The 27,335-nt window shown below is 48.6% G+C and overlaps 1 protein-coding gene across 18 annotated transcripts in view; it reads left to right on the top strand.

Annotated features, from left to right (window-relative positions):
• The first annotated feature begins 8,995 nt into the window (after nucleotides 1-8,995).
• CIITA (class II major histocompatibility complex transactivator) overlaps nucleotides 8,996-27,335 on the top strand; it is a 60,613-nt gene continuing 42,273 nt past the window's right edge. For 6 of the 18 annotated variants that reach the window (XM_032242777.1, XM_032242772.1, XM_032242778.1 and 3 more), the window contains exon 1: nucleotides 8,997-9,365. In XM_032242777.1, the coding sequence (XP_032098668.1) occupies nucleotides 9,083-9,365 (283 nt within the window). In that variant the 5' untranslated portion in view covers nucleotides 8,997-9,082. Of the gene's footprint in view, nucleotides 9,366-12,557; nucleotides 13,265-18,872; nucleotides 19,966-20,054; nucleotides 21,617-27,335 lie in introns of those variants that run through there. The other 12 variants (XM_032242791.1, XM_032242790.1, XM_032242786.1 and 9 more) reach the window with 8 other exon arrangements.

Here is a 27,335-nt window from a genome sequence, read left to right as displayed (position 1 = left end):
TATTTAGTCTGTGTCCTATTAAAACCTCAGAGCAGGCTGGGCATGGCAGCTCATGCTTGTAATTCCAGGACTGCGAGGCAGAGGAAGGAGATCACTGAGACCTTTAACTAATAAGATTGTAAGCGCCTAAGACCAGCAATTTTCTTTCTTTCTTTCTTTTTTTTTTTTTTTTGTTCACGGTTGTTTTCCCTGTTTCTGTTAGTGCCTCACTGGGGTTGATTCATTTATTCAATAAATGAATGAGTTTGTTAGATACCTACTACATGCCAAGCCCAGTCTAACACATAATGAACATCATTTCCCAGATGAGAAAACTAAGGCACAGAGATATAAGAGGGCACATTCAAGCTTATATGTGATAAAGCAGGGATTCAAATCCACAAATACTAACAGCATGGCCAGGCATGGTGGCTGACACCTGTAATCCCAGCACTTTGGGAGGTCGAGGTGGGTGGATCGCATGAGGCCAGGAGTTTGAGACCAGCCTGGCCAACATGGTGAAACCCTGTCTCTATTAAAAATACAAAAATTAGCTGAGTGTGGTGACAGGCACCTCTAGCCCCATCTGTGCAGGAGGCTGAGAAAGAATTGCTTGAACCTGGAGGCGGAGGTTGCAGTGAGCTGAGGTCATGTGACTGGACTCTAGCCTGGGTGACAGACCAAGACTCTGTCTCAGGAAAAAAAGAATAATGATAGAGGTGGCAGGAATGAGGGTGGTGGTGATGAGGGTGGTGGTGATGAGGGTGGTGGTGATGATGGAGGTGGTGATGATGTTGATTGTGATGATGGTGGTGGTGATGACAGAGGTGGTGATGATGGAGGTGGTGATGATGAAGGTGGTGATGGTGGTGGTGATGGTGCTGGTGGTGATGACGGAGGTGGTGATGGTGCTGGTGGTGATGACGGAGGTGGTGATGGTGCTGGTGGTGATGACGGAGGTGGTGATGGTGCTGGTGGTGATGACAGAGGTGGCGATGATGCTGGTGGTGATGACAGAGGTGGTGATGATGCTGGTGGTGATGACAGAGGTGGTAGAGGTGATGGGAGTGATGGTGAACATGGAAATAGTGGTGGCAATGTGGGAGTGCCAGAAGGGAAGTTGGTGCTGGAAATAAGTTGGAGGAGGAGATGTTGAAGCTAATTCCAGCATCCAACTGGACCCAGGTCTCCTGATTCCCACCTCTGGCCCACATGAGCCACACACAGTGAGTCATGCTGTCATGCTGTAGACGAAATGCCAGTCTCCACCCACTCTCCCCATTGCTTCCAGTTATAAGCCAGGAGTGAACTCCATATGCCTTGTGGGGAAACCCAAGAAGCAAAGGTAGCAGTCCACATCCCTGAGCAGTGGGAAACGCAACTCAGGCTGAGACGCAACAGCCTGGTCTGTGGGCGGGCACACAGCAGCCGCAGGGGCCATCCTGGACATGCCCGTGGATCCAGAGAGCTGATCTCCTCTGCCTCTCAGGAGGAAGTAGCCACCCCAGCAGGTGCTGTGTTCCCAGCCCTCTTCTCCTTTTCTGAATCTGCAGCCCAGCGTTCCTTTCAGGTTCCAGCTCAGGTTCTGCAACTTACACCTTGGAGCTGCATCCATGCAGCTGATGAGTGAGATGATTGATGCTTACGTCGAATTATTTTTGGTGATGATACCATAAACAGAAAGCGTCTAACTCCCCAATATTCTCACTCAAGGAATCATATCTGAATTTTTAAAATTATATCATCATCGTTGATTTCCAGCTGGAGGAGCCAGAGCTAGAGAAGCCAATTGTCCCTCACCCACCAGCTAGGTGACCTCACGGATGGCCCGAGCCCCAAGCCTTGAACCGGAGAACTAGAGCCTGAGCATTTTACATGTGACCAACTCCAATGCCTCTCTCAAGAGATCTCTCAGCACACTCTCTTTTCCCTGCTTCCAGCCTGAGGCCACAAACTTCCCAACTCCAAGGCCCCTTAATGTCTTGAGAGTCAAGACCCAGGTCTCAATTGGTAACAGAACCACGACACCAAGCACTAAACTGGTGTTTCCCAAAGCGTACTTTCTGTGCCACCCTCCTGGCAGGCGGATAACTGAGGGAAGAGGGGTTCACCCATAGGTGTCAAATAACAACCAATCATGCAGTAAGAAAGTCCCCTCTCGATTCACCATCATCATTATCATTATATGAGGTCACACCATATGAAACAGCAATTTTTATGAATCTAAAACAAATATCAGCAGTTTTATATGACTCAGTCTAATAGGATATTTTAGATATATAAAAAGTTATAAAGAAAAAAGACGCCGCGCAGTGGCTCACACCTGTAATCCCAGTACTTTGGGAGGCCAAGGCAGGCGGATCACCTGAGGTCAGGAGTTCAAGACTGCCTGGCCAAAATGGTGAAACTCTGTCTCTACTAAAAATACAACATTGGCTGGGTATGGTGGATGTGTCTACAATCCCAGCTGCTCCAGAGGCTGAGGCAGGAGAATTACCGGGAGGCGGAGGTTGCAGTAAGCCAAGATCGCACCATTGCACTCCAGCCGGGGCAAAAAGAGTGAAACTCTGTCTCAACTACAACAACAGCAAAGATATAAAGAATAATGGCCAGGCTGAGCGTGGTGGCTCACACCTGTAATCCCCGTGCTTTGGGAGGCAGAGGCAGGAGAATAGCCTGAGGCCAGGAATTTGAGCCCAGCCTGGGCAACGTCGTGAAACGCTATTTCTACACAAAATTTACAAATTAGCCAGGCATAGTGGCACACTCCCAGCTATATGTGAAGGAACTGAGGTGGGAGGATCACTTGAGCTCAGAAGGTTGAGGCTACAGTGAACCATGATCACACCACTACACTCCAGCCTGAATGACAGAGCAAGATCCTAAATCAGAAAGAAAAAAAAAAAAGAGGACCAGAATTTTCTTTAAAATAACCAGATTTTTTGTGGAAGAGCCATCACAGAGAGCCCTGATGGCAAATAAGTTATGATGATTCTGGAAGGAATAACAGGTGGGTAATCATAGATGAGCAATGCTACCACTGGTGTGGAGATTGTACTGGCAGCTGAGCTCATGAGAAGATTCTAGAATACCTATATCTGAATGCTGGACCTTTAGCAACCTGTATTAAGGGTCTCATCTTAGAAATGTAGCAGTTCCAGGTCATCACTTAAGGATTCACTTTTACACGTAACGCTATACTGTGATGAAACAGGAGAGAAGATGGTAAAAGACTCAACTCTTAAACTTCTAAAACTCACTCTCTGTCCCAATGTGTAATTTATTTGAATAACTTCATTTTAGTAAACACCAATTCCCTACACTTTGATTGGGCCTATTAAGTTTAATTCATTAAAGCCGTACATGCTCCAGAATGTTTATAAAAGACATTTCTATCTTTAAAGCTGCCTCGTGTGTCATAATGCATATATGCAAGAATTTTTCTGGAGTATATACTGAGAGGGGAAATCCTGGGTATTATTTAATGATTTTGTAGGCAGTACCAAATTATTACCCTAAGCAATTACACCATTCTACATGCTCTCCAGCAAAGCAGAATTCCCGTTTTTCTATACCCTTACCATTTTTACTTATCTGCTCAAATTAAATCAGTAAAATAGATGAAAACAAACTATTAGGTAAATGATCGTACAGATTACATGTGATTTAGAGGAGAAGAAAATCATGCAGAGAGCTCTGGATAAGTAAAGATGGAAGAAGTAAGGTGCCAGTGATTAACCGCAGGGGAATATGGCTGAGCTCAAAACCAGTGAGTTCTGGAACTAGGTAACACCTCCCTGGAAACTACTATTTCAGAAGTGAAAGAAAGCCCGGGAATCACGTAATCCAGCTTATGTGTTTCATGGCTGACGACACTGTGGTCCAGAGAGAGGAAATGCCTTGCCAGTAATGGCACAGTGAGTCAGCGGCCAAGTGGAAGCTGGCACCTAGGTTTCCCCGACTAAGCACATGACAAGTGGCGGCTGGATTGACAGGAACAATCAAGGCAGACTTCTAAGTGATTAGGACAACAGACCCTTATCCCTGGCTCTGTGCACCCGCTGTTTGCTGTTTCATCATCTTGTAAGGCAGGCCTCCTGCAACATACCCTTTAAGTTTCCTTTTATCTGAAAACGTCTATTTCTGTCGATTTAGTGTTTGCGTATTCTTTTTTTTTTTTTTTTTTTGAGATGGAGTTTCGCTCTTGTTACCCAGGCTGGAGTGCAATGGCGCGATCTCGGCTCACCGCAACCTCCGCCTCCTGGGTTCAGGCAATTCTCCTGCCTCAGCCTCCTGAGTAGCTGGGATTACAGGCACGTACCACCATGCCCAGCTAATTTTTTGTATTTTTAGTAGAGACAGGGTTTCACCATGTTGACCAGGATGGTCTTGATCTCTTGACCTCGTGATCCACCCATCTCGGCCTCCCAAAGTGCCGGGATTACAGGCTTGAGCCACCGCGCCCGGCCAGTGTTTGCATATTCTTGAGGGATATTTTCACTGACTGTAGAACTCAGGATTAACATATTTTAAAATCTTATCTCTTCTAAGATATTCTTCCATCCACAGTCTTCCAGTCTCCATAGTTGCAAATGAGAAGTCAGTGGTCATTCAGGTATACTCCTATACGTGATGTGTTATTTTTGAACTGGCTGCTTTCACCAGTTTCTTTTCAGCTTTGGTTTTCATCGGTTTGACTATTATGTGCCTAAGTGTGGTTTTCTTGTATTTATCCTACTTAGATTTGCTAAGCTTCTCAAATCTGTGTTCCATTCAACAAAAGGTTCTGACAATATATATATATTTGGCTTGAAACAACAGTAACTTCTTTTTTTTTTGAAAGTTGTTTATTTTTTTAAACAGAAATTTATCATACAATTTCACAATCAAAAAGTATTTTCTGGGCAGGGCACAATGGCTTATGCCTGTAATCCCAGCACTTTGGGAGGCCAAGGTGAGCAGATCACCTGAGGTCAGGAGTTTGAGACCAGTCTGGCCGACATGGTCAAATCCCGTCCCCACTAAAAATACAAAAATTAGCTGGGTGTGGTGCCACGGGCCTGTAATCCCAGCTAGAGGCAGGAGAATTGCTTGAACCAGGGAGGCAGAGGTTGCAGTGAGCCGAGATGGCGCCACTACACTCCAGCCTAGGTGACAGTGCAAGACTCTGTATATAGATCTCCACATCTCCAGCAAGCATCCTACTGTTCTTTAAAAACTCAGCCACCATACTGTTCATCAGCTTGTCAAAGGCTTCCACGGAGGGTGCCACACCTCCATTGACACTGTTGACTTCCCTGCAGTCCCCAGGGGGGCTTGTGGGACTCGGCAGACAGAGACTCCAGGCGGCTGACAGCTCATTCCAGTCTTTCCACCAGTCCCTGCATGTCGGCCATTCTGCTTCGCTGCCCTGGGGTCCCGTCCTCAGTAATGCAGATCCGTGGTCATCCACTGCGCCCTCCTCCCACGGCCCTCCCCTTCTCCCACTAACTTCTTTTCTTAACATTTCTGTAAAAGTCTTACATGGGTCTCAATGGGCTAAAATCAAGCTGAGTTTGACTCCCTTCTGAAGGTTGTAGGAGAGAACCTATTTCTGTGGTTTTTGAAGCTTCTAGAAGCTATCCACATACCTTGGCTTGTGACATCTTTCCTTCATCTCCAAAGCAGTAACAGTGTATCTCTTTGACTGGTCTTCATAGTCACATCATCTCTTTTTTCTTCATTTTCTGCTTTTAAAAATTTCAATAGTTTTGGAGGGAACAGGTGGTGTTTGCTTACATGGACAAGTTCTCTAGTGGTGACTTCTGAGATTTTAGTGCACCCACCACCTGAGCAGTGTACATTGTACCCAATGTGTAGTCTTTTATCCCTCAACCCTTCCGCTTAGCCCCCAAAGTCCATTCTATCATTCTTATGCCTTTGCATCCTCATAGCTGAACTCCCACTTATAAGTGAAAGCATTCGATATTTGGTTTTCCATTCCTGAGTCACCGCATTAGAAGCCTCTTCATTGAGAACACCTTGGCTATTATTTCTTTAAATACCTTTTCTGTCTCATCCTCTCTCCTCATTCTGTGACTTTATATATGTATAAGTTGAACTTTTGAGGCTGTCCCACAAGTACTTGAAGCTCATTTAAAAAATTGTTTTCTCTCTGTTTGTCAAATTGAATAACCTCTATTGTCCCTTCTTAAAATTTCTTTTTCTTATTTCATACCCATTTTGCTTTTAATTCCACCTAGTAGCTTTTAAAGCTTCACGCATTATATTCTTCACTTGGAAAATTTCCATTTGGTTATTTTTTTAATAGACTCTGTTTTTTATAGTTTCTATTTTTATGCTAAAATTTCCTATCTTTTCATTTTGATGAGCATATTTTCCTTTACATCTTTGATGTCTTTTTCCTCCATGGTTATCATCACAGCTTTAAAAATAATTGTCTGCCAGCTTCAACACTGACATCATCTTGAGGCCAGTTTTCATTGATTGTCTTTTTCTCTTGAGAATGTCACTTTTTTCCTGTTTCTTTATATGTCAAGTAATTTTGTATTGTACACAGGACATTAGGGATATGTCATAAACACTCTGGATTCTGTTATAATCTGAACTGCATTAATTTTTGGGGGTTTTTCAGTAGGGATATAACTTGACTGGAGTCAAATGCAAAGTCTCCTACTCCTACACCCGTTGCAGCTGAAATCTTAGTTCAGCTTATTTAGACTTAGCTGAGCTTCTTGGAGTCTGACCTATGAATGCATATGTGGTCAAGAGGCCAGCAGATATTTGGACAGCTATATGCAGAATTTGGGGCTACTTCTTTCTGCCTCTGTGTCTGTGATTTCTAATTTCCAGTAGCTACTTTTTTTTTTTTTTTTTTTTTTTTTTTAGACGGAGTTTTGCTGTTGTTGCCCAGACTGGAGTGCAATGGCACAATCTCGGCTCACTGCAACCTCCACCTCCTGGGTTCAAGCAATTCTCCAGCCTCAGCCTCCCGAGTAGCTGGGACTACAGGCATGCACCATTATGCCCAGCTAATTTTTGTATTTTTAGTAGAGACGAGGTTTCACCTTGTTGACCAGGATGGTCTCGATCTCTTGACCTCGTGATCCACCCGCCTCGGCCTCCCAAAGTGCTGGGATTACAGGCTTGAGCCACCATGCCCAGCCTAACCAGTAGCTATTTTTGCCCTGAATTCTGCCCTCTAATTATAAAGGGCAGTAAACCTTTCCTTAATTTTTTTGTGAGATAGAGTCTTACTCTATTGCCCAGGCTAAAGTTCACTATTAAAGGCCACTGCAATGTCAACCTCCAGGCTCAAGTGACCCTCCCACCTCAGCCTTCCAAGCAGCTGGGACCACAGGCATGAACCACCACACCCAACTAACTTTTGTAATTTTAGTAGAGATGGGGTTTCTCCATGTTGCCCAGGCTGGTCTCAAACTCCTAAGCTCAAACAATCCTCCCACCTCCATTTACCAAAGTCCTGGGATTACAGGCGCAAGCCACCATGCCCAGCCTTTTTGGTTTTTTTCTTTTTTAAATAAAAATCTTAACTGCCTTGCACAGCACCGATGGAAACCTGCCTTGAGACTAAACTCATGGACTAGGAAATTCACCAATGATATTCTCATTTTCCTTGTATTCACTCCATTTCAGTATCTGCCTGGCCTGTCACTCTCTAGTGCCTTTGGATAGTTATTTTGTATCTTCTTCCCAGAGTTTATTATTGTTACCTGCCGTAGCATTGATCATATGGGAGTTGGTCAGCCATATTGGAAGTGGATATTCTTCATCTCGTTTAAATGAGTAACGCAAATGGCCCTATCTGAGAGATGGTAATCCTGAGACTGGAAGGACACAAAATCAGGGCATGTTACAGAATGGGCTGGAGAACAGTCACCTATGGTTCTTTAAAATTGGACTGGGGATTTTTAGAATCAAAAACCAGACTGGCTTCTGTGCAAATCCTCTGTTTTGTGCATTAGTAAGTTGGGAATAGAATTAACAAATAGTCAGTGTTCATTAAGTGTTTACTAGTCCAGCGTTAAGCCCCTAAATGCATATGAGATTGGATTGCTTTTAGTGGGAAATTTTGCAGAGGAGGAGACTGAGGTTTTGTGATAGATAGTATCACTACTATAGGTGATAGTAGTTTGCGTGATTAATCACTAATAATAACGATGGCTCGTATTTATTGTATTATTATAATGTTGTAGATAATGCACTAGGGACTCTGTTTATGTTATCTCACTGAATCCTCCCAACAACCCTACAATGTAAGTGCTATTAACAAACAGAGACTAAAAATGCTAAGTAAGGCAGGTATGGTGGCTCACACCTTAATCCCAGCAGTTGAGGAGGCTGAGGCAGGAGGATCGCTTGAACCCAGGAATTCAAGACCAGATTGAGAAACAGAGTGAGACCTTGTCTCTACTAAAAATAAAAATTTAAAAAATTTAGTAGGGCCTGATGGTGTGCGTCTGTAGTCCCAGCTACTCAGGAAATGGAGATGGGAGGATTGCTTGAACCTGGGAAGTTGAGGCTGCAATGAGTTATGATCACCCCACTGCACACCAGCCTGGGCAACAGAGCAAGACCCTGTCTCCAAAAAAAAAAAAAAAAAAGGCTACATAACCTGTCCAAAGTCACATAATTGGCAAGGAACAGATCTGGGACTTGAACACAGGCAGATTAGCTCTGAGCCTATCTGCTTAACCTCTGTACCACAATGCCTACTTGCTGTAAGAAGACATCTGAGAAGACCTGTCACCTTATAAGTCCTGTACAGAGGCATGCTGCCTTCCTCTTAGTAATACTAGATTGGCTTCCACAGAAGGCTGTGGGCTTCACCGGCACATACACCTGGGCAGCACCCAGCAAATATCTGTGGAGTCTGAATCAACCCCAAAGCCCATATCTGTCCATCATGAGGAACCCCAGCCTCCAATGCAAAAGAGGAAATCTTCCTAAGCAGGAATAAACTGCAGCGAATTGCAGAGGTTCTCTCGTCCTGCTTTTCACTTCACGTTTTGGATGCAGCAGGCCGGGTGAGCGGAGATCCCAGGCACTGGCCAGGGCCACTGCCCTGATTCCAACAGCTGCCATGAACCACTTCCAGGCCATCCTGACTCAGGTGCGAATGCTGCTCTCCAGCCATCGGCCCAGCCTGGTGCAGGCCCTCCTGGACAGCCTGCTGAAGGAGGAGCTCCTCTCCAGGGAATACCACTGCACCCTGCTCCATGAGCCTGATAGCGAGGCTCTGGCCAGGAAGATCTCTTTGACCCTGCTAGAGAAAGGAGACCTGGACTTGGCCCTCCAGGGGTGGGCCTGGAGTGGGTTGCAGCCCCCAGCGGCCAGGAAAGGCCCCGGCCACAGGGACCATGGTGGTAAGTTGGCATCACTTTTACTCAAGGAGAGATGACAGGCTGTAGGTAGCTCAAGGATATTCCCTCCTCTCTGAAAGGGAAGTCAAATGGGAAGGCAGACGGGTGAGAAATCCAAGCATCTGGTGAGCTGGCAGGAGCAGCAAAAGCTTGGAGCACTGCCTCTATGCCTGGGTGTGCTAGAGTGTACAGCATGCTTCCCGCTCTGCTGGAAGGGACCGTCCCAGAGGCACGCAGCCAAATGCCTGCTTGTGTTCCCTCCCTGGGCCCTGACGATACGCCAGCACTAACAGGGCACTGATGGACAGATCAGCTCCTGCCTTCAAGGGGCTTGCAGTCTAGTGGGGAAGATGGATGCAGGCACAATCAGTGTGAGTCAAAAAGAGAGAAATGTGGCCAGGTGCAGTGGCTCACGCCTGTAATCCCAGCACTTTGGGAGGCCGAGCCAGGTGGATCACCTGAGATCAGGAGTTCGAGACCAGCCTGGCCAACATAGTGAAACCCCATCTCTGCTAAAAACAATAAAAATCAGCCAGACATGGTGGTGGGGGCCTTAATCCCAGCTACTCAGGAGGCTGAGGCAGGAGAGTTGCTTGAACTCAGGAGGCAGAGGTTGCAGTGAGCTGAGATTATGCCACTGCACTCCAGTCTGGTCAACAGAGTGAGACTCCGTCTCAGAAAAAAAAGAAGAGAAATGGGCTGCAGAGAGAGGAGCCAGGGAAAGAGCCGAGAGCAGAGGCTGCCGTGTGTGCATGTGTGTTTATATGCATTTGTTTATGTGTACATGTGTGTGTCTGTGGGACACACAGAGACAAACTGAGCAACAGACAGAAGGAGAGTGAGGAAGGAAGGGAGAGACAGACATAGAGACTGAGAGCTGCACAGACAGGGAGAAAGGGAGGCAGAGAAAGGAAGACTGACAGAGGAAGAGAAAGAGGGGGAAGACGGGGAAAGAAAGAGAGAGAAACAGAGAATAAGAACTAGCTTGCAGGGAGAGAGAACGAATGCCTCGGTTTTGAGAGCATTGGTGACACACCTACGTCTTCAACCAGAAAGACAAGTCTGCACGTGCTCTTTCCGCTCCGCTCACACCCTCGACTCCTCCGACATTTTTGGTTTCCTACCAGTCACAAAGAAGCTCTCCCTTCATTTCCATGTCACAACTTCCTTTCTTTCTTTGAGCTGGGGTCTGTTCTGTTGCCCAGGCTGGAGTGTAGTGGCGCGATCACAGCTCACTGCAGCCTCTACCTCTGGGGCTCAAGTGATCCTCCTACCTCAGCCTCCCAACTAGCTGGGACCGCAGGCGTGCACTGCTATGCCTGGCTAATTTGTTTTGTAGACATGAGGTCTCACTGTGTTGACCAGGCTGCTCTCAAACTCCTGAGCTCAAGCCATCCTTCCGTTTTGGCCTCCTGAAGTGCTGGGCTTACAGGTGTGAGTCACCGCACCCGACCTGGTCATCACTATCTAAAGACAGTGTGTGTTCTATCTCCTTCTCAAATGCAAGTCTTGAGAAAATAACAGTGATGGACATTCACTGAGGATTTAGTGTGCCAGGCAAGGCCCAAGCACATTCTGGAATCCCCTTACTTCTCCCTTGACCCTGAGCCCTTTGATCCCCATCCTTATTTAACACTTAGAGAACAGACACTGCCCAGTGGTGACACAACTTGCCCAGCTCCCCTAAGTGGGAAGTGGTGAAGGCTGGATTTGAAGACAGACACGTTTTGATCTTCAACTTAGTCTTCAGAGCATCAAATGCCGTTTGGAGGCCTTATCTTGGGCACCAGGGCAATGTCATTTTCCAGCTTTCCTGCCGAGACATACATTTCTATGGGGTTGGCTCTTCTTGTGGTTGAATTCTCACCCAAGTGGTTTCCATCATCTCTTGGCCTCAGCTTTCATTCTCTTCCTCCTGACAGACACCTGGGTGAAGGGGCATCTTTACCACCCAAACATTCTCCCTTGGCTTCTCAACAGGGGTGCAGACAGCCAGTGTGGTCTTGACAGCGGCACAGATGCCAACTGGGGGAGAAGCCAGAACCCTCCCCTCTCCCTGGCCGCAGCCCTGCCGCCCCAGCCACATGTGCCTTCACACGGCTGCTGCAGGACACTTCAGCCCCTCCCACCCCCTCCTTCTGAGAGTGCTGGTTCCTGTTATTTAACTCTGTTTCCTCCCTTGGGAGGTAGTATTTTTATTTCTGATCCCACGTGACTCCAGAAAGTGGAACTGCGCTCAGGGCCCAGTGTGGTCTTTGGGGAGCTGGGAGGGGAGCAGGGCAAATTGCTTTCTTTCCCTGCTTTCTCTTTCTGCCTTTCCAGGCCAGTTTCCCTCAGGGCCACCAGGCCTAACATGTGACAGTGAGCAGGTGTGTTGCTGCTGGTGAGCTCTCAGAGGGGAAAAGGGCAAGGAAAGAGAATTGCATGGTTTGCAAACAAAGGGCCCTGACTTTCATTTCGGGGGGTTCAGAAAAGGAAATCATCCATGTGGGGTTTTTGTGACTCTCCCTCTCAACCACCCTGTAATGACCGTAGCCCTCTGCTGTGCTAAACGCTGCACTGGCTCCCACGTCACTCAGAGGAAAAGCTACACCCGGACAACAGCCCACAAGGCCTTTCCCACCTGATCACCTCTCTGCTCTCATCCCCTGCTCCTGCCTGCCTTGTTCATCTACTCCAGCCATGCTGGCACCCTCGCTGTTCCTCGGACACGCTCAGCACACTGTCTGCCTCAGGACCTTTGCATGTGCCCTTCCCTCTGCCTGGGGCACTCTTCTCCAAGCTTCTTCTTGGTCCACCTCCTAAAGTCCTTCTACTCTTTGCACAAATGCCACCGTATCAATGAGGTCTGCCCTGACCAAGCCATTTAGAATTGGAACTCCTCCCTCCACACTCTGAGTCCCCTCCCCAGCTTGATTTTTTCCCCACCTTCTTTTTTTTTTTTTTCCTGAGTCTTGCTCTATCACTCAGGCTGGAGTAGAGTGGTGTGATCTCAGCTCACTGCAACCTCCACCTCCCGGGTTCAAGTGGTTCTCATGCCTTAGCTGCCTAAGTAGCTGGGATTACAGGCGTACACCACCACACCCGGCTAATTTTTGTATTTTTATTAGAGATGGGGTTTTACCACATTGGTCAGGCTGGTCTCAGACCCCTGACCTCAAGTGATCCACCCGCCTTGGCCTCCCAAAGTGCTGGGATTACAGGTGTCAGCCACCATGCCCAGTCATCTTACTTTTGTATTGCGTGTGTTGTTTATTGTTTGACTCTTCCACTGAAAAAATAAACTCCACATGGACATGGATCTATGTTTTGATTATGATATGTCCCAAATACCTAGCACAGGGCCTGAGCACAGGGTAGGTATGCAATATACACAATATATATTTGTTGAATGTTGAGTGGATGGATGGGTGGATGGGTGGGTGGATGGACGAATGGATAGTTCATTATTCCTACTTTACCAATGAGTAAACTGAGGCACAGAGAAGTTAAGTGATTGGCCTCTGGGCATGAACTGAGGAGGGAGACTATGAGGTCTCATGAGTCCTGGCCAATTGCAGTACTTTCTGCAAAATAAGGTACAGTTTTGGCTTCCTCTTCTAAACAACTCAAGGGGCTGCCGTAAATCTACCACAAATAGGTTGGCAATCTTCAAACGGAAACCAGCCTGATGATTCAGAAGGCATCTTCAGATATTGCAGTGCTTGGGTTGCAATTGTGCAGAAAGCCCAATTCTGGAGATGAGGGCTTAGGGGTTTCGCTCTATGCTATGCAGAGCAACCTGTGTGCGTCCGGCCCCAGGAAAGCTCCAGTGAGTCCCAAGAGTCCGGTCCTTGCCCTGGAGGAACTCAGGTGGCTCAGTGGGAAGGGAAAGCAAACATTCAGGCAGTCCCTGGTCAACGGTGAGTGACAACATCTGGAAGGGCCGGCAGAGGCCGGAGAAGGGAGAGCTAGGATGAGTGACGATGGGAAAAGAACCAGGCTGGAAGCTGGACAGCTGGACAGCTCTGGGTCTGAGGCCAGGCTCTGCTCCTTACACAGCATGTGACCTTGGCCACGTAACCAGACCACTCGGAATCTCAGTTTCTTTATCTCTGAAATGGGGGCAATGATATGAATCCCCGGGAGCTCTAGTGAGTGTTAAATGAGATGGTAGGTAGAAACCTTCCAAGGTAGTGCTTGGCATTACTTAGCACTAATTAAACACCAGGCAACTCTAAGGAAGATAACAGCAAAGAGAAATGAACAGGAAGAAGATAAACCAGGTGTCCGAAGCACCAAGAAAAATAATGACTGCAGTCTCCCTGGGGGCCCCAAACAATATCTACAGGCCTACTCTATACAAAATGCAGCGCTGAATGCTTGAGTGCTGTGCACATTTGAGAAATGAATCAATGTGGCCCCTGCCCTTGGGTTGGCACATCGAATTAGCACATGGGCCATGTCCTCAGACAGCCTGAGTGCCCGTCCTGCCTTCCCAATTCCAAGAGGGATGACTTTGAGCACTTCCCGTGCACCCCGCCTTGGCTTCCCCATCTATAAAGTGGAGCTAACACGTAGCATTCAGAGTCGCTAATTCAAGGGCTCAGGGACATCATCCAGTGTAAGGCCCACACATACTCTGCAAGAGGAAGCTGGTTCTGACTCAGCTCCGAGGCCGGCGTCTGAGGCAGCCACAAGCCCAGCTTGAATGGTGGAAGGATGTCTTTAAGTGAGGGCAGCCCCAGCTGGCCTTGGGTTTGACCATGGAATTCGAGGCACAAAAGGGCCAATTTTGCAGACTTTCTCAGCGTCTGTAGGGCACCCCGGCCAGGGTCTTATATTTTATTGATTCCTTTGACTCTACTTTGTTGATTGTTTTGGTCGTCTTGTTTTCATTGTGTGGTATTTTTGTTCATGAGGTCTCAGTTCTAGGAATAACAGAACGAAGCCTTCCTCTGGGAAGTTGCCTGATTTATGGGAAAGGGAGGAACACCCCACAGATAGCTAAGCTCCCTTTCTCCAGCTTCCTCCCCTGTCTGGCTCTTAGGATATGAGAAACCAGAGCTGTGACCCACCAGAGAGAAGAGAGCCCGTGCCCTCCCTCCTTCCGGGCTTCCTTTCCTGAGAACCAGCCCCTGCTCTGATTCAGGGAGTCTCATTTGCCTCTGGGAGGGAGATGTGTTGCTGAGGAAGACCCACACCTTTCACCTTGGACTGCTTCCCAGTCAATCAGACTCACTGGCCCTCTACCCCAGGAACCACAGTAGGAGACGCACCTGCACCCGGAAGCTGGCATTTCCCCACGGGTTTTCCCAGGCCAGCCTGTTCCAGACACAGCTTGCCCTCAAGCCTGGCACTTCCCCAAACAGGGGCAATTTCTGTTCTCTGTGACTACGACCTTGAGTGGCTCACCTGCATTCCTTACCGTCTGCTCGCCTATCCACCTACCTGCCTGCCCTCAAACTTCCCTGATCTATCTACCTACCTTCTCATTTCTACTTCTTTTTATTATTATTATCATTATTCTCTGTCTTTTTTTAATTAATTAATTTTAAGATAGAGTCTTGCTTTTTCGCCCAGCCTGGAGTGCGGTGGCGTGATCTCAGATTCAACCTCTGCCTCACAGATTCAAGCAATTATCCTGCCTCAGCCTCCTGAGTAGCTGGGATTACAGGCGCCTGCCCAGCTAATTTTTGTATTTTTAGTAGAGACAGGGTTTCTCCATGTTGGCCAGGCTGGTCTTGAGCTCCTGACCTCAAGCAATCCACCCATCTCAGCTTCCCAAAGTGCCAGGATTACAGGTGTGTGCCACTGCGCCCGGCCACTCGCCCTGTCTCATTGTGGTAATCCACTTCTCAATGTATCTATTTGTATCTACTAACTACATATTTATGTACATATTTACTCATGTCTACTTGTCAGCTGATCAGTTTCTCTACCTACTTAATCACCCATATATTTTCATATCAAAGTGTTTCCCTGCCTTCCTACCAACTAAGCCCTCTCTCTATACAACAACACAGCAGCAGCCCACGTTCTCATATGCCCTCCTCTGTTCCTCCCGAATTTAAATACATAGCTGTTGTATTCTGTTCACCTATCTCCCTATTCACCAAACTCTTTTGCTTCCTTTCTCGCCTCCTTTCTTTCCTTCTCCTGAATCATTTATTTAGTACCTGCTAGAGATTATGGTGGACTTCCCATCCAGTGCTCTTTCACCAAAAAGCACGAGATCAAAAAGCACTTTCAACCTAGTGGGGGAGGAATCTTCAATTGTTTGGAACTGGAGGCTGCCTTGATCATTCAGATCTGAAATTCCATTCATTCTTTCAAATGGTCTGGGATAGTGTGTTTTTTATTTTATTATTTTATTTTATTTTTTGAGACAGGGTCTTGTTCTGTCACCAAGGCTAGTGTACAGTGGGGCAATCACAGCTCACTACAGCCTCAACCTCCTGGGCTCAAACTATCCTCCTTTCTCAGCCTCCCAAGTAGCTGGGGCCACAGGCACACATAACTGTGCCTGGCTAATTGTTTTATTGAGGTCTCACTGTGTTGCCTATGGCTGGACTCAAACTTCTAGGCCCACGTGACATGCCTGCCTCAGCCTCCCAAAGTGCTGGGATATCAGTGTGTGCCACTGCACCCAGCCTGAGGGTGTGTCTTTTAAATGCTCAGTTCTGCATAGGCACTGGGGTGAGTGTAGAAAGGTAAAGACCCAGTCCCAGTCCTAGGCATGAACAGATTTGCGATCTAATCAGAGGTACCAGGGATGACGCTTATGAACTTGAAAGGTGAAGATTTATTGCCAAATGATGTTGCAGCAAGTTTTGTAAAAATGAGCAAAGCAAAAAATTAGAGTTAGCTGGAAGTGCGATGAAGGTGGGAACTCAAGCCTCGCAGGATGGCTGGACCGAAAGGCTCTCCGAAGGCAGGAGAGCAGCGCGGGGAAGGAGCGAGCTCCCAGCATGCTCCCGTGGCTTGCAGGGAACCAAGGTGCAAAGGTAGGATGGAGCAGAATCCGTTTTGGCAGACTGCAGCAAGGACCAGCAATTTTTCTGGAACACTGTTTTTTCTTCCCATCTCCCCATCTCTCCCTGGGACTTGGCAGGGGACCCCAGCATGGCATACAGCAACCTTAACGATGGTTCTGCTGGGTGCCAGTGGTTGCTGGCATGCTAGATCCTGACTTGAGACAAATAAATTCAGATCTCCAGGGCAAGAATGGCTTTGGCAGCAGGGGTCCCCTTTGACAGGGGTCCCTGGTCAGGAGAGAACTGACTTTGTCCCAAGCAGACCTGGGCTTAGGCAATCCTTACCAACCCTGCAAGGGTCTTTTCTTTTTGAGACAGAGTCTCGTTCTGTCACCCAGGCTGGAGTGCAGTGGTGTGATCTCAGCTCATCGCAACCTCTACCTCCTGGGTTCAAGCAATTCTCCTGCCTCAGCCTCCTGAGTAGCTGGGACTGCAGGCTTGCACCACCATGCTTGGATAATTTTTCTGTTTTTACTTAGAGGCTGGGTTTCACCATGTTGGTGGGGCTGGTTTCGAATTTCTGCCCTCAAGTGATCCGTCCACCTCAGTCTCCTAAAGGGCTGAGATTAGAGGCGTGAGCCACCACGCCTGGCCTGCAGGAGTCTTTAAGAGGCAGCAGCAAGGATGCAGGTATTTTAACAGAAAGGAAGCCTGAGGTGGGCTTCTCTCCTCCTCCTGCTCTTTGCCCCCATTCACTCAGTGCCAAGGTTGTCATTCTGCCTCTGAGCCATTCTGCCCCCTCCCTCTCCATCCCCACACCCTCGCTGGCCTCTGCTGAAATTCAGGTGCACCTATGCTCCTGGCTGGGTACCACTGCCATTCATATCTAGCCTCTCTACCCTGGGTACTTCTGGGTACCAAAGGGCAGACTCTGCCATCAGCCAAACACACAGGTAGATGTGTGTCAGCTGCCCTGCTCAGAGACCTTCTGCACTGACACAGGCATGATCAGGTTCAGGTCTTGTGAGAAGACCCGGGTCTAGAGGAGTCAGGGAAGATGTAGATGAGGAAGGTGGGACTGAAATGAATCTCTGGCACAGGGAAGAGGTACCAGGCAGCTGCTGTCATCCAGGTGAGAGACGGTAGGCCTGGCTGGCCCATTCTAAGCTCCAAAGCTACCTTGGCCATTGGGCTGAAGGTGGGATGGGGGGGCATCAGAGCCAGCTGTCTCTGAGAACAGAAAGGAACCCCCATATGGGGCCTCAAGACAGCTGAGCAGTCAGAGGTGACTCTCCCATGGCACCAGGTCTTGGGAGAATGAGACTTTTTAGAATTTTTTTTTTTTTTTTTTTTGAGATGGAGTCTCTCTCTATTGCCCAGGCTTGAGTGCAGTGGCACAATCTAAGCTCACGGCAACCTCCGCCTCCCGGGTTCATGTGATTCTCCGGCCTCGGCCTCCTGAGTAGCTGAGATGACAGGTATGTGCCATCACGCCCAGCTAATTTTTGTATTTTTAGTAGAGGCAGGGTTTCACCATGTTAGCCAGGCTGGTCTTGAACTCCTGACCTCAAAGCCTCCCAAAGTGCTGGGATTACAGGCATGAGCCACTATGCTCGGCCCTTCTTAGAATTTCTGACATTCACCACGTCTGTTTTGTTAGCCCAACCAAGCAAGGCTATTTCAAAATGACTCTTGGCATTTCTTTTTTGTCTGTCAACTTCCATCCCCCTTTCCATGCCAGGACTTCTGAAAACAGTGAAGGCTTCAAAGTAATCACCTTACAAAGAAGGGCATTACTCTCATTTCACATTTGGGGAAACTGAGGACCACAGAGGGGAAGTAAAGACGCCAAGGTCACACACCTGCTAATAAGTTCCCATCCAGTGCTCTGGCAGCAAAAATGCTTGAGGCACAGGAGTCATGGTTTCCAAACCCTCATTTCTGTACCGCCTTCCTCAGTTTTATCTTTTCTGCATAACATCTTACGATTATTTATGACAGCGTTCTGCCTTGAACCCACTCACCTTTTTTACCCTCCCTCTCTCCCTCCTTTCCTCCCTCCCTCCTTCTCTCCCTTCCTCCCTCCCTCTCTCTCTCTCTTTCTCTCTTTCTTACTTTTTATCTAAGACAGTCAGGATATCACTCTGTTGCCCAGGCTGACGTGTGTGGCGTGATCATAGCTCACTGCAACCTTGAACTCGGCACATGAGATCCTCCCACCTCAGTCTCCAGAGTAGCTGGGACTACAGGTGTGCGCCATCATACCTGGCTATTCAAAAAATATATATTTGTAGAAAATTTAGCTTGGCATAGTGGCGGGTGTCTGTAATCCCAACTACTCAGGGGGCAGAGACAGGAGAATCACTTGAACCGGGGAGGCAGAGGTTGCAGTGAGCCGAGATCATGCCATTGCACTGCAGCCTGGCAACAAGAGTGAAACTCTGTCTCAAAAGAAAAAAACTTTATTTGTAGAGCTAGGGTCTCACTACATTGCCCAGGCTGGTCTCCAAGTCCTGGCTTCAAGCAATCCTCCTGCTTTGGCCTCCAAAAGTGTTGGAATTACAGGCATAAGCCACCAGACCCAGCCATCTACTTTATTTTCAAATAAAACTTTACATCCCATTATAAAGGGAAAAGAATGGCAAAAACAGGAGGTAACTATTAAACAAGAAAGCAGAGTGATGTTATTAAACGCTAGCCAGGACTGTGGACTATGGAAGGCTCTGGGGTTAGAGAGCTACTCTCTATAGAATGGGATGGTTATGCATTAGAAGAGGTGTTAAAGGCATGTTAGCAACAAGCTGAGACTTTCTCCTTGATGCCATCAGGCGGATGGGCAGAGACTTGAAAAGACACTGCCTTTCTCCCTGTGAGAGTCAGTATTATTTAGCACCACGTCGGTGGGTCACCTCAAACCGTCTGGCTACAAGGGTGGTTTTCCACTCTTGTAGGTGTAATTTATGTTTTAGTCCATGTCTTGGGATGAGAATGACGGGTGGGTCATTTATGATCTCCAGGGAAATTCAGGGCAATTTGGTGTGGGGGTCGGCATGGTGAGCACCTGTACCCATGTAGAGGGCAGGGGCATCCAAGAAGCCCCTGACAGAGGCTCTCAGCTTGTCTTGAAGCATTTGGGGGAGCTATGATACTGGCCCCATCCTGCAGAGGATGGCAGATATTGGCAGCTGGCACCGGTGTGGTTCTGTTGTGATCATCATTTGTGAATGTCAGAGTGTTGAAGTTTCCCCCAACAGACTTTCTGTGCTCACCAAATTCGATCCACAATAAGGAACTGAAATTAATATCAGAGGTGTGGGGAGGGCTTAAGGGAGTGTGGGAAAATTAGAGGGTGTTCAGAAACAAGACCGCTTGGGGCCAGCTTGCAGGGAGAGTTTTCTGCCGGTCCCTCATTTGTTTCTTTGCATGTTGCCTTAGCTCCTTGGGCTCCCTACTGGCGACTGGTGTAAGAAGGCAGGCTAGTGATGAGGTTGAGTGCTTCTGAGCTGGGCACCTGAAGGCATCCTTGGGGCAGCTGAGGGCACGAGGAGGGGCTGCCAGACTCCAGGAGCTGCTGGCTGGCTGGGATTCCTACACCATGCGTTGCCTGGCTCCACGCCCTGCTGGGTCCTACCTGTCAGAGCCCCAAGGTAAAAGGGCTGGGAAAGCATCTTAATTTAGAATGTGGTCTCGGCTGGTCCTGCTGTACCAGATAAACAGAGAAACCACTCTGAATTGGGGGTGGGGGGCGAGGGTGAGAAGGGGATTCTGTGTTCTGCTGGGGCGGGCCGTTGGAAGATGTGAAGGAGTTGTCTATTTCGTTCCACCGGAGGGAAGCTTCAGGTCAGCCAGGTGCCTGGAGTGTCAACCCTGTGTCAGCACTGAAGGAGCATAGAAGTCCAACTTTCAGTTAGTATATCGTTAACTCTCAGTATGCTGGCCTGGCTTCGCCAATAGCAAGGTCCTCTCGCCTCCCTGTCTGTCTTCGGGTCAATACTGAGGGGTGCCTCTGCAGGACAGGACCTCTGCTATGCCCTACCCTATCCCCATCCCCAGAGAAGCAGGGAAAGAAAAACTAGAGTCAGCCTCGAGGTGTAGCTGTTGGGTCCTCGGCAGCTGGCCAGAGCTGGTGGATGTTGCCCTCCCCCGTTTCCAAATGGTGTTGTTTGAATAGGGACAGGGGACAGGGGGACAGATGGTGGCACCGGCTCTAAAGGCAGCATGGCAGCTGCACTATTGGCTGGGAAGGGTGTGCCCCCACGGAAGTTGCTTACTTTCTCTGAGTCTCACGTTTCCTGGACTGCAAAATGAACCTGTGGGAAAGTCTGTATGACAGGGAAATGAGGAGGGACCTAGGGCAGTGCCCAGTATTTTGCAGGAAATGAATATCATCACAGGAGCTCAGTATTATTGGCATTGCTGTTGTCGGATCATTAAAGGGGTGGTACCCCTTTTCTCAGGCCCCTCTGAAATGTCCGGTTTCCTCTGAACCCAGAGACTGATGACAAGTCTGCCGGTATCGTTGGGTGCAGCCATAAGTTGCTGGGGGGAGTGTCTGAGGGGGAGAAGTCGGAGGCGGCTTTGCCCTCCTCCCTCAATTCCAGATGAGGAAATTCAGGCTTGAAAAGGGAAAGAGAGCACCTCAAGATCTCATCCCTGGAGGACCCAGCAGCAATCCATTAAAAAGGAAGGCAGGGCTCTTGCCGCTGGGGGTGTGGTCATTGGAACAGAGGTTTTCCATCTATGGAAGGTCCCTGAGGGATTTTTCTTTTCCTTCCTAGGGCCAGCGTAAGAGGAGCGAATGGCTCCGCTAGCTCATCTCAAGAGTTATGTGCCCTGGGAGGTGGTTTGCCACTTTCACGCTAGGGCTGAGTTGGAGAGAAACAGAGAGCCACCCAGGGTGAGGGGAGGAGCTCCCAGCAGGTCGAGATTTGCCGATCACTTGCCCAAGTGACACCCTAGCTCCTGGATCCTGGCTCCTGGCTCCGGGCCTGGGGATCTCCCCGAAGTGGGGCTGGCCACTGTGAGGAGCCTGTTGGAGGCGGGGACCTCTTGGAGGGCCCAGGCAGTTTGGCTGCTACTTCTGATAAAGCACGTGGTGGCCACAGTAGGTGCCTGCTTGCTCCCCAGCCTGGCCCGAGCCCAGTGCTGCAGAGAGAAAGTGAAAGGGAAAAAGAACTGCGGAGAGGCGGGAAGGCAGGATGACCAGGGGACGAGCAGCCCCAGACTCGCCACGGCGCCGGAGCAGCTGGCGGGAGGGAGAGGCCACAGGCAGCGCGCGCTGGATCCCGGGGAACGGCGGTAGGTGAACAAAGTCTCCTCGGCAGCCCCTAACGCCGGGCTGTTAGCTACTTGCTCAAGGTCACACAAGGCTGGGAGGAGGCGGGGTTGGAATATGCAGAAAGAAGGCTCGGGAAACACCTGGTTTCCAGCATCCCTGGAACTACTCCGCGCGGGAACCGGGAGCCAGTCACCCACAGCTTGGCTTGCTGTGCCCAGAGTTCCGGGGCCGCGGCTGAGCGGGTGGCGGGAAATGCGGAGAGGCTGGGAAGCAGATGGGGACCGCAGTGCAGACACATACCCTCGGCCACCCTTGGCGGACTCCGAGCGTCCCGGGTCCTGCAGAGGTGCGCACCTGCACACGGAGGGGAACACGCGCCCTCACAGTACGCGGGAACTTGGACCAGGGTCGCCCTTCTCTGAGCCTCAGATTCCCTGTTGGGTCAGGTCATATTCCTGCTGTAACTCTGGAATCTGGGTATCTGGCTCTCCAGGTGGGGGCTCCTGCGCAGGGAGGCAGTAGGGAGTTAAACTTTAATAGCCAGAGGATAGGAGAAGTCCTCAACTCTCTTTGACCATCTTGGCGAAAGTGTGTGTCATTGGGGGTGAGAGGGATACCCCGGAATGAAACGATCTCTTTATCTCTCACTTCTCTATCTCATTTTTGGGGTCCTGAGTCACACCCTCTAAGGAGAGACGCTAAAGGGCCCCGGAAAGCCAGCAGGCGATTGCGGGGGTGGGAGTGGGAGGTTGGTTCTCCCTGGGGTCCAGGAAAGCCGGAATCCGAGCCACCATGCTTAGCTTTGTCTGGAACTCTTAAAACCTGCGGTCCTCCCGAGTCCCACAGCCACTCTTTCCACCCTAGATGGCACAGGAGAGGTGGCAAACACCTAGAAGTCCAAGGCATGGCTCCCTCCCCAATAGTAGCCAGGAGTTTTTAACTTTGCCAGGAAGTCTTCAATCTCTGCTCTCCACTCCAAAGCAAAAATAAATAAATACTCCTGAGTGAGTTTAAGGAAATTGGCGCTTCTTCCTCTTGGAGGAAAAGCAGCCAAAGGACCTTGACTCCAACAAATCATTGCCTTGCAAACCCCTGGCTGCCTTAAATGAGGACCTGGTCTCCAAGAATCTCAGAACGACTTCAGAGATGATTGATAGGGTATCCCAGGCTCCCCACATGTGAGCGTCACCTGGGATGATCAACCTGTTTAGGATGCAGCTTCCCGGGTTCACCCCCAGGTGCCCTTGGCTAGGCCTGGCGTGAGGCTGAGACCCCGTAGTTTAAACCATCTACCCCAGGTGACACCAATATTCGTTTGTGATGCAAAAGTCCAACAAGGCACTGAGACACTGGGAGGCACTGATTCGATCTAATCTTTCTCCCTCTCTCTTTTTTTTTTTTTTTTTTTTTAAGGCGGAGTCTCGCTTTGTTGCACAGGCTGGAGTGCAGTGGCGAGATCCTGGCTCACTACAACCTCCACCTCCTGGGTTCAAGCGATTCTCCTGCCTCAGCCTCCCGAGTAGCGGGACTACAGCCACCCGCCACCCTGCCCAGCTAATTTTTGTATTTTTAGTAGAGACAGGGTTTCATCATGTTGGCCAGGGTGGTCTCAAACTCCTGACCTTGTGATCCACCCACCTCGGCCTCCCAAAGTGCTGGAATTACAGGCGTGAGCCACCTCACCCGGCCGATGTGGTGTCATCTCTTTACTCTCTCCCTGTTACAAAACCTCCAGTGGAAATGGAGTCCCAGGAGGTGTTTTGTTTTGTTTTGCTTAAGGTCACATAGCAAGCAGTTTGCAGAGGCAAGATTTAAACCCCAGTCTACTGAGAACCCAGTCCAGTGCAGCAAACAGATGTGAACCTCCGCAAACCTCCCAGGTGGTCAGAGAGAAACCTCTTGACAGCCAGTCTGTCTGATGGCTGAGGCTTGGTTTCATGTCTTGTGACCCCTGCCTCAGTTACACTGAGAAGAGGAGAGTCAGAAAATTAACCCAAGGACACTCTGCGTCAGTGTGAGGCAGTCAGGGAAGTGGCTGGAGGGAGGTGGGAAGCTTCTGGACCTAGCCTCAGATTTGCCTTGAGTCACCCTGACAAATGACTTCCCCTCTCTGAGGGTCATCTATAAAACAGATAAACATGAGAGCTTGCTTGATGTCTGATGTGCACAGAAAAAGCACTTTGGAAAACCATCAAAGAATATTCATGCATTGGGAATAATTATTACAGATCCTAAAGGGACTGTTTAGAAAGATCAGAGAGGGGCTGGGTGTGGTAGCTCAGACCTGTAATCCCAGGGAGGGATTACTTTGGGAGGCTGAGGTAGGTGGATCGCTTGAGGCCAGGAGTTCAAGACCAGCCTGGGCAACATGGAGAAACTCCATCTCTGCTAAAATACAAAAATAAAAATAAAATAAAAAATAGCCAGGCATGAGAATGGCTTGAACCCGAGGCGGAGATTACAGTGAGCTAAGATTGCACCACTGCATTCCAGCCTGGGTGACAGAGCAAGACTATGTCTCAGAAAAAAAAAAAAAAAAAAAAAATCAGAGTGGAAAGCAGAGGCAGACAGGAAGTTTCCAAAGACCAGGACACACAGAGTTAAAAGACAGTTTGGAACGAGGCATTAGTTCCCACCAATTGTCATAGGAAGGACACGGATACTTTACAGATTCGTTCCATCCTTCTTACATCAAGGACAAAGTCTCTGATTTTGTCTGATCTTCCACAACACCCTAATGCTTGGAAGATTTCTTTTAACAAGGGGGTAGAGAAGGGGACATTATTTTACTAACATTGCTGCTTTTTCAACAGCACGTGATGCTACTGGTTTGGTTTTGCTTTCTCATTTATAAATGGAAAAACATTTTATTATTGTAAAATCGTGGTAAAATTTACCATTTTAGCCACTTTCAAACGTACAATTCAGTGGCATTAAATATTTCAAACTGTTGTGCAATCCCCACTATCATCCATTTCCAGAACTTTTTCATCATCCCAAACTGAAACTCTACCCACTAAGCAATAAATCCCCCCTGCCCCTTTCACCTAGCATGGTAACTCCTACCTCCTGTTTCTACGTTTTGGGCTGCTCTAGATACCTCCTATAAACAGAATTATACAACATTTGTCTTTTTGTACCTGGCTTCTTTCGCTTAGCATTATGTTTTCAAAGGTTCATCCATGTCGCGGCGTGTGTAATTACTTTTTATGGCAGAATAGCATTCCAATACGTGGTTAGCCCCTATTCTGTTCCTCCATTCATCTGTTGATAGACACTTGGGTCGTTTCTACCTCTTGACTATTGTGAATAATGCTGCCGGGTACATGGGTGGACAAGTATCTGTCTGACTCCCTGTTTTCAAGTCTAGAAAGCTTTCTTTTAAAATGGGTCTATTTAAGTTTCTATAAAAAGTTAATTTAAGGAAAATACTAAGGTAAATTGTAGAACAGCGGGTATGTCAATATGACCCAAAGAAATGTAATGATGGAATACAAACGCCTGCAGTTTGGGAAATGGGTTTAGAGGAAAGGCCTGGAAGCTACTATAAAATCTAGGTTGAGGGTCTGGTGACTACCAGATCAAGGGCATGGCAGCAGAGGGCAGCTGAGAGACTTTAGGTAGGAAAGATAGAAGAATTAAGAAAGAGGTCCAGTGCAGTGTCTCATGCCTGTAATCCCAGCACCTTGGGAGGTCAAGGCAGGTTGATGACTTGAGACTAGGAGTTCGAGACCAGCCTGAGCAACATAGTGAGACCCCCATCTCTACGAAATTAGAAAAGAAAAATTTAGCCGTGCATGGTGGTGCATGCCTGTAGTCCCACTTGGGAGGCAGAGGTGGCAGGATCCCTGTAGCCCAGGAGTTTGAGGTCACAGTGAGCTATGATCATATCACTGCACTCCAGCCTGGTCAACAGAGCAAGATCTTCTCTCTTTAAAAAAAAATCCATAAATAAATAAAAATAAATTTTTGAAAATACACATTCCAAGCCAGGCATGGTGGCTCACAGCTGTAATCACAGCACTTTGGGAGGCCGAGGCAGGTAGACCACCTGAGTTCAGGAGTTCAAGACCACACTGGGTGACATGGTGAAATCCCGTCTCTACTAAAAATACAAAATTAGTTGGGTATGGTCGCCCATGCCTGTAATATCAGCTACTTAGAAGGCTGTGGCAGGAGAATCGCTTGAACCCCAGAAGTGGAGAATGCAGTGAGCCGAGATCATGCCACTGCACTCCAGACTGGGCAACAAGAGCAAAACTCCATCTCAAAGTAAAAAAAGAAAATACAGATTCCTGGGCCCAGCCACAGACTCCCTGAATAGAGCCACTGGGGGTGAGGCCCAGGACGCTGTGTGTTTAGCACCCTTCCCAAGTAATTCTCATTCACAGCAAAGCCTGCCAATGGCTGGACTCCATTGTGAGATCTCAGCAAGCAGGACTGGCTCATGGTTCATTTTGGGGTCTCCAGCGCCCAGCAGAGTGGAGGTGGGGGTGGGGGGCATGTTAAATAGAGCCAGATGAATCAGGACTGGAGTGCGGGGCCTGCCTTTGCTAATTGCAGTCACAAGATCCTCATCACGCCACCCGCTACCCCAGCACCAGGGTCAGGTTCCCTTCCAGGAAAAACTTGTTGGACTCATTTCCAGATCATTGGCTACATCTAGGAGTGTTGTGGTATGCAGAGGGACGGCCACCTGAAGCTGGGACAGACCAGGCAAGCGGGGAAGGGGACTCTTATCCCAACCCTGCATTCTGGACAGGGACTGAAGGTCTCCTGGCTGCAGCTCATACACCTCCTTTTCCTTCTCATCCTGGAACCACCAGGACCCTCACCCGCAGTAACTTTACCATTTACTAGCAAACGCACAAGGTGGAGATGATGTGTCCTTTGAGTGTTAAGATTTTCCAGCCGGGCGCAGTGGCTCACGCCTGCACTTTGGGAGGCCGAGACAGGCAGATCACAAGGTCAGGAGTTCGAGACCAGCCTAATCAACATAGTGAAACCCGGTCTCTACTAAAAATACAAAAATTAGCCAGGTATGGTGGTTAGCGCCTGTAGTCCCAGCTACTCAGGAGACTGAGGTAGGAGAATCCCTTGAATCCAGGAGGCGGAGGTGGCAGTGAGCTGAGACCACGCCATTGTACTCCAGCCTAGGTGACAGAGTGAGACTCCATCTCAAAAAGAAAAAAAAGATTTAAGTTGCTGTGAGGTTGATGTCCTCAATCAGAACCCAGAGAAGATAGGTGACTTGCCTGAACTTTCATAGGGGGCATCTATGGTGTCTTTTGTGGGGTTCTGTAGCATTTCCAGGCCCCTCTTGGAGGAAAAACAGAAGTAAGTTGTCCCAGGTCAGATTCCCTGGGAAGCCAGGTAGGAGATGGAGATTTGCACATAGGAGGTTTACTGGGGACATTCACAGGAGGGAACACCGGAAAGAAAAGGGAAGAAAGCAGGGTTGGGAAGCAGCAGGAGTTAGGGCGCAATGCAGTCACAAGAGAGTCTCAGCCAATCTCACAGGGAGCACTCAGGCTGGGACAACAAGGAAGCTAGACCTTCACACCCCCATCCACCCCCTGCTCCCCTGCCAGGCATAGCCTCCTCCATGATCGGCATTCTGCACCAGACGAATACATTTGTTATAACCAGTGAACCTACACTGATGCATCATTGTTACCCAAGGTCCATGGTTTGTTTACATGAGGGTTCACTCTTGGCGTTATAGATTCTATGGGTTTG

Source organism: Sapajus apella, unplaced genomic scaffold (assembly GCF_009761245.1).
Source record: "Sapajus apella isolate SASKATOON/1434 unplaced genomic scaffold, GSC_monkey_1.0 scaffold51, whole genome shotgun sequence".
Lineage (NCBI taxonomy): Eukaryota > Metazoa > Chordata > Mammalia > Primates > Cebidae > Sapajus > Sapajus apella.
Note: the sequence above shows the minus strand (reverse complement) of the source record. Positions and strands in the feature narration are given on the sequence as shown.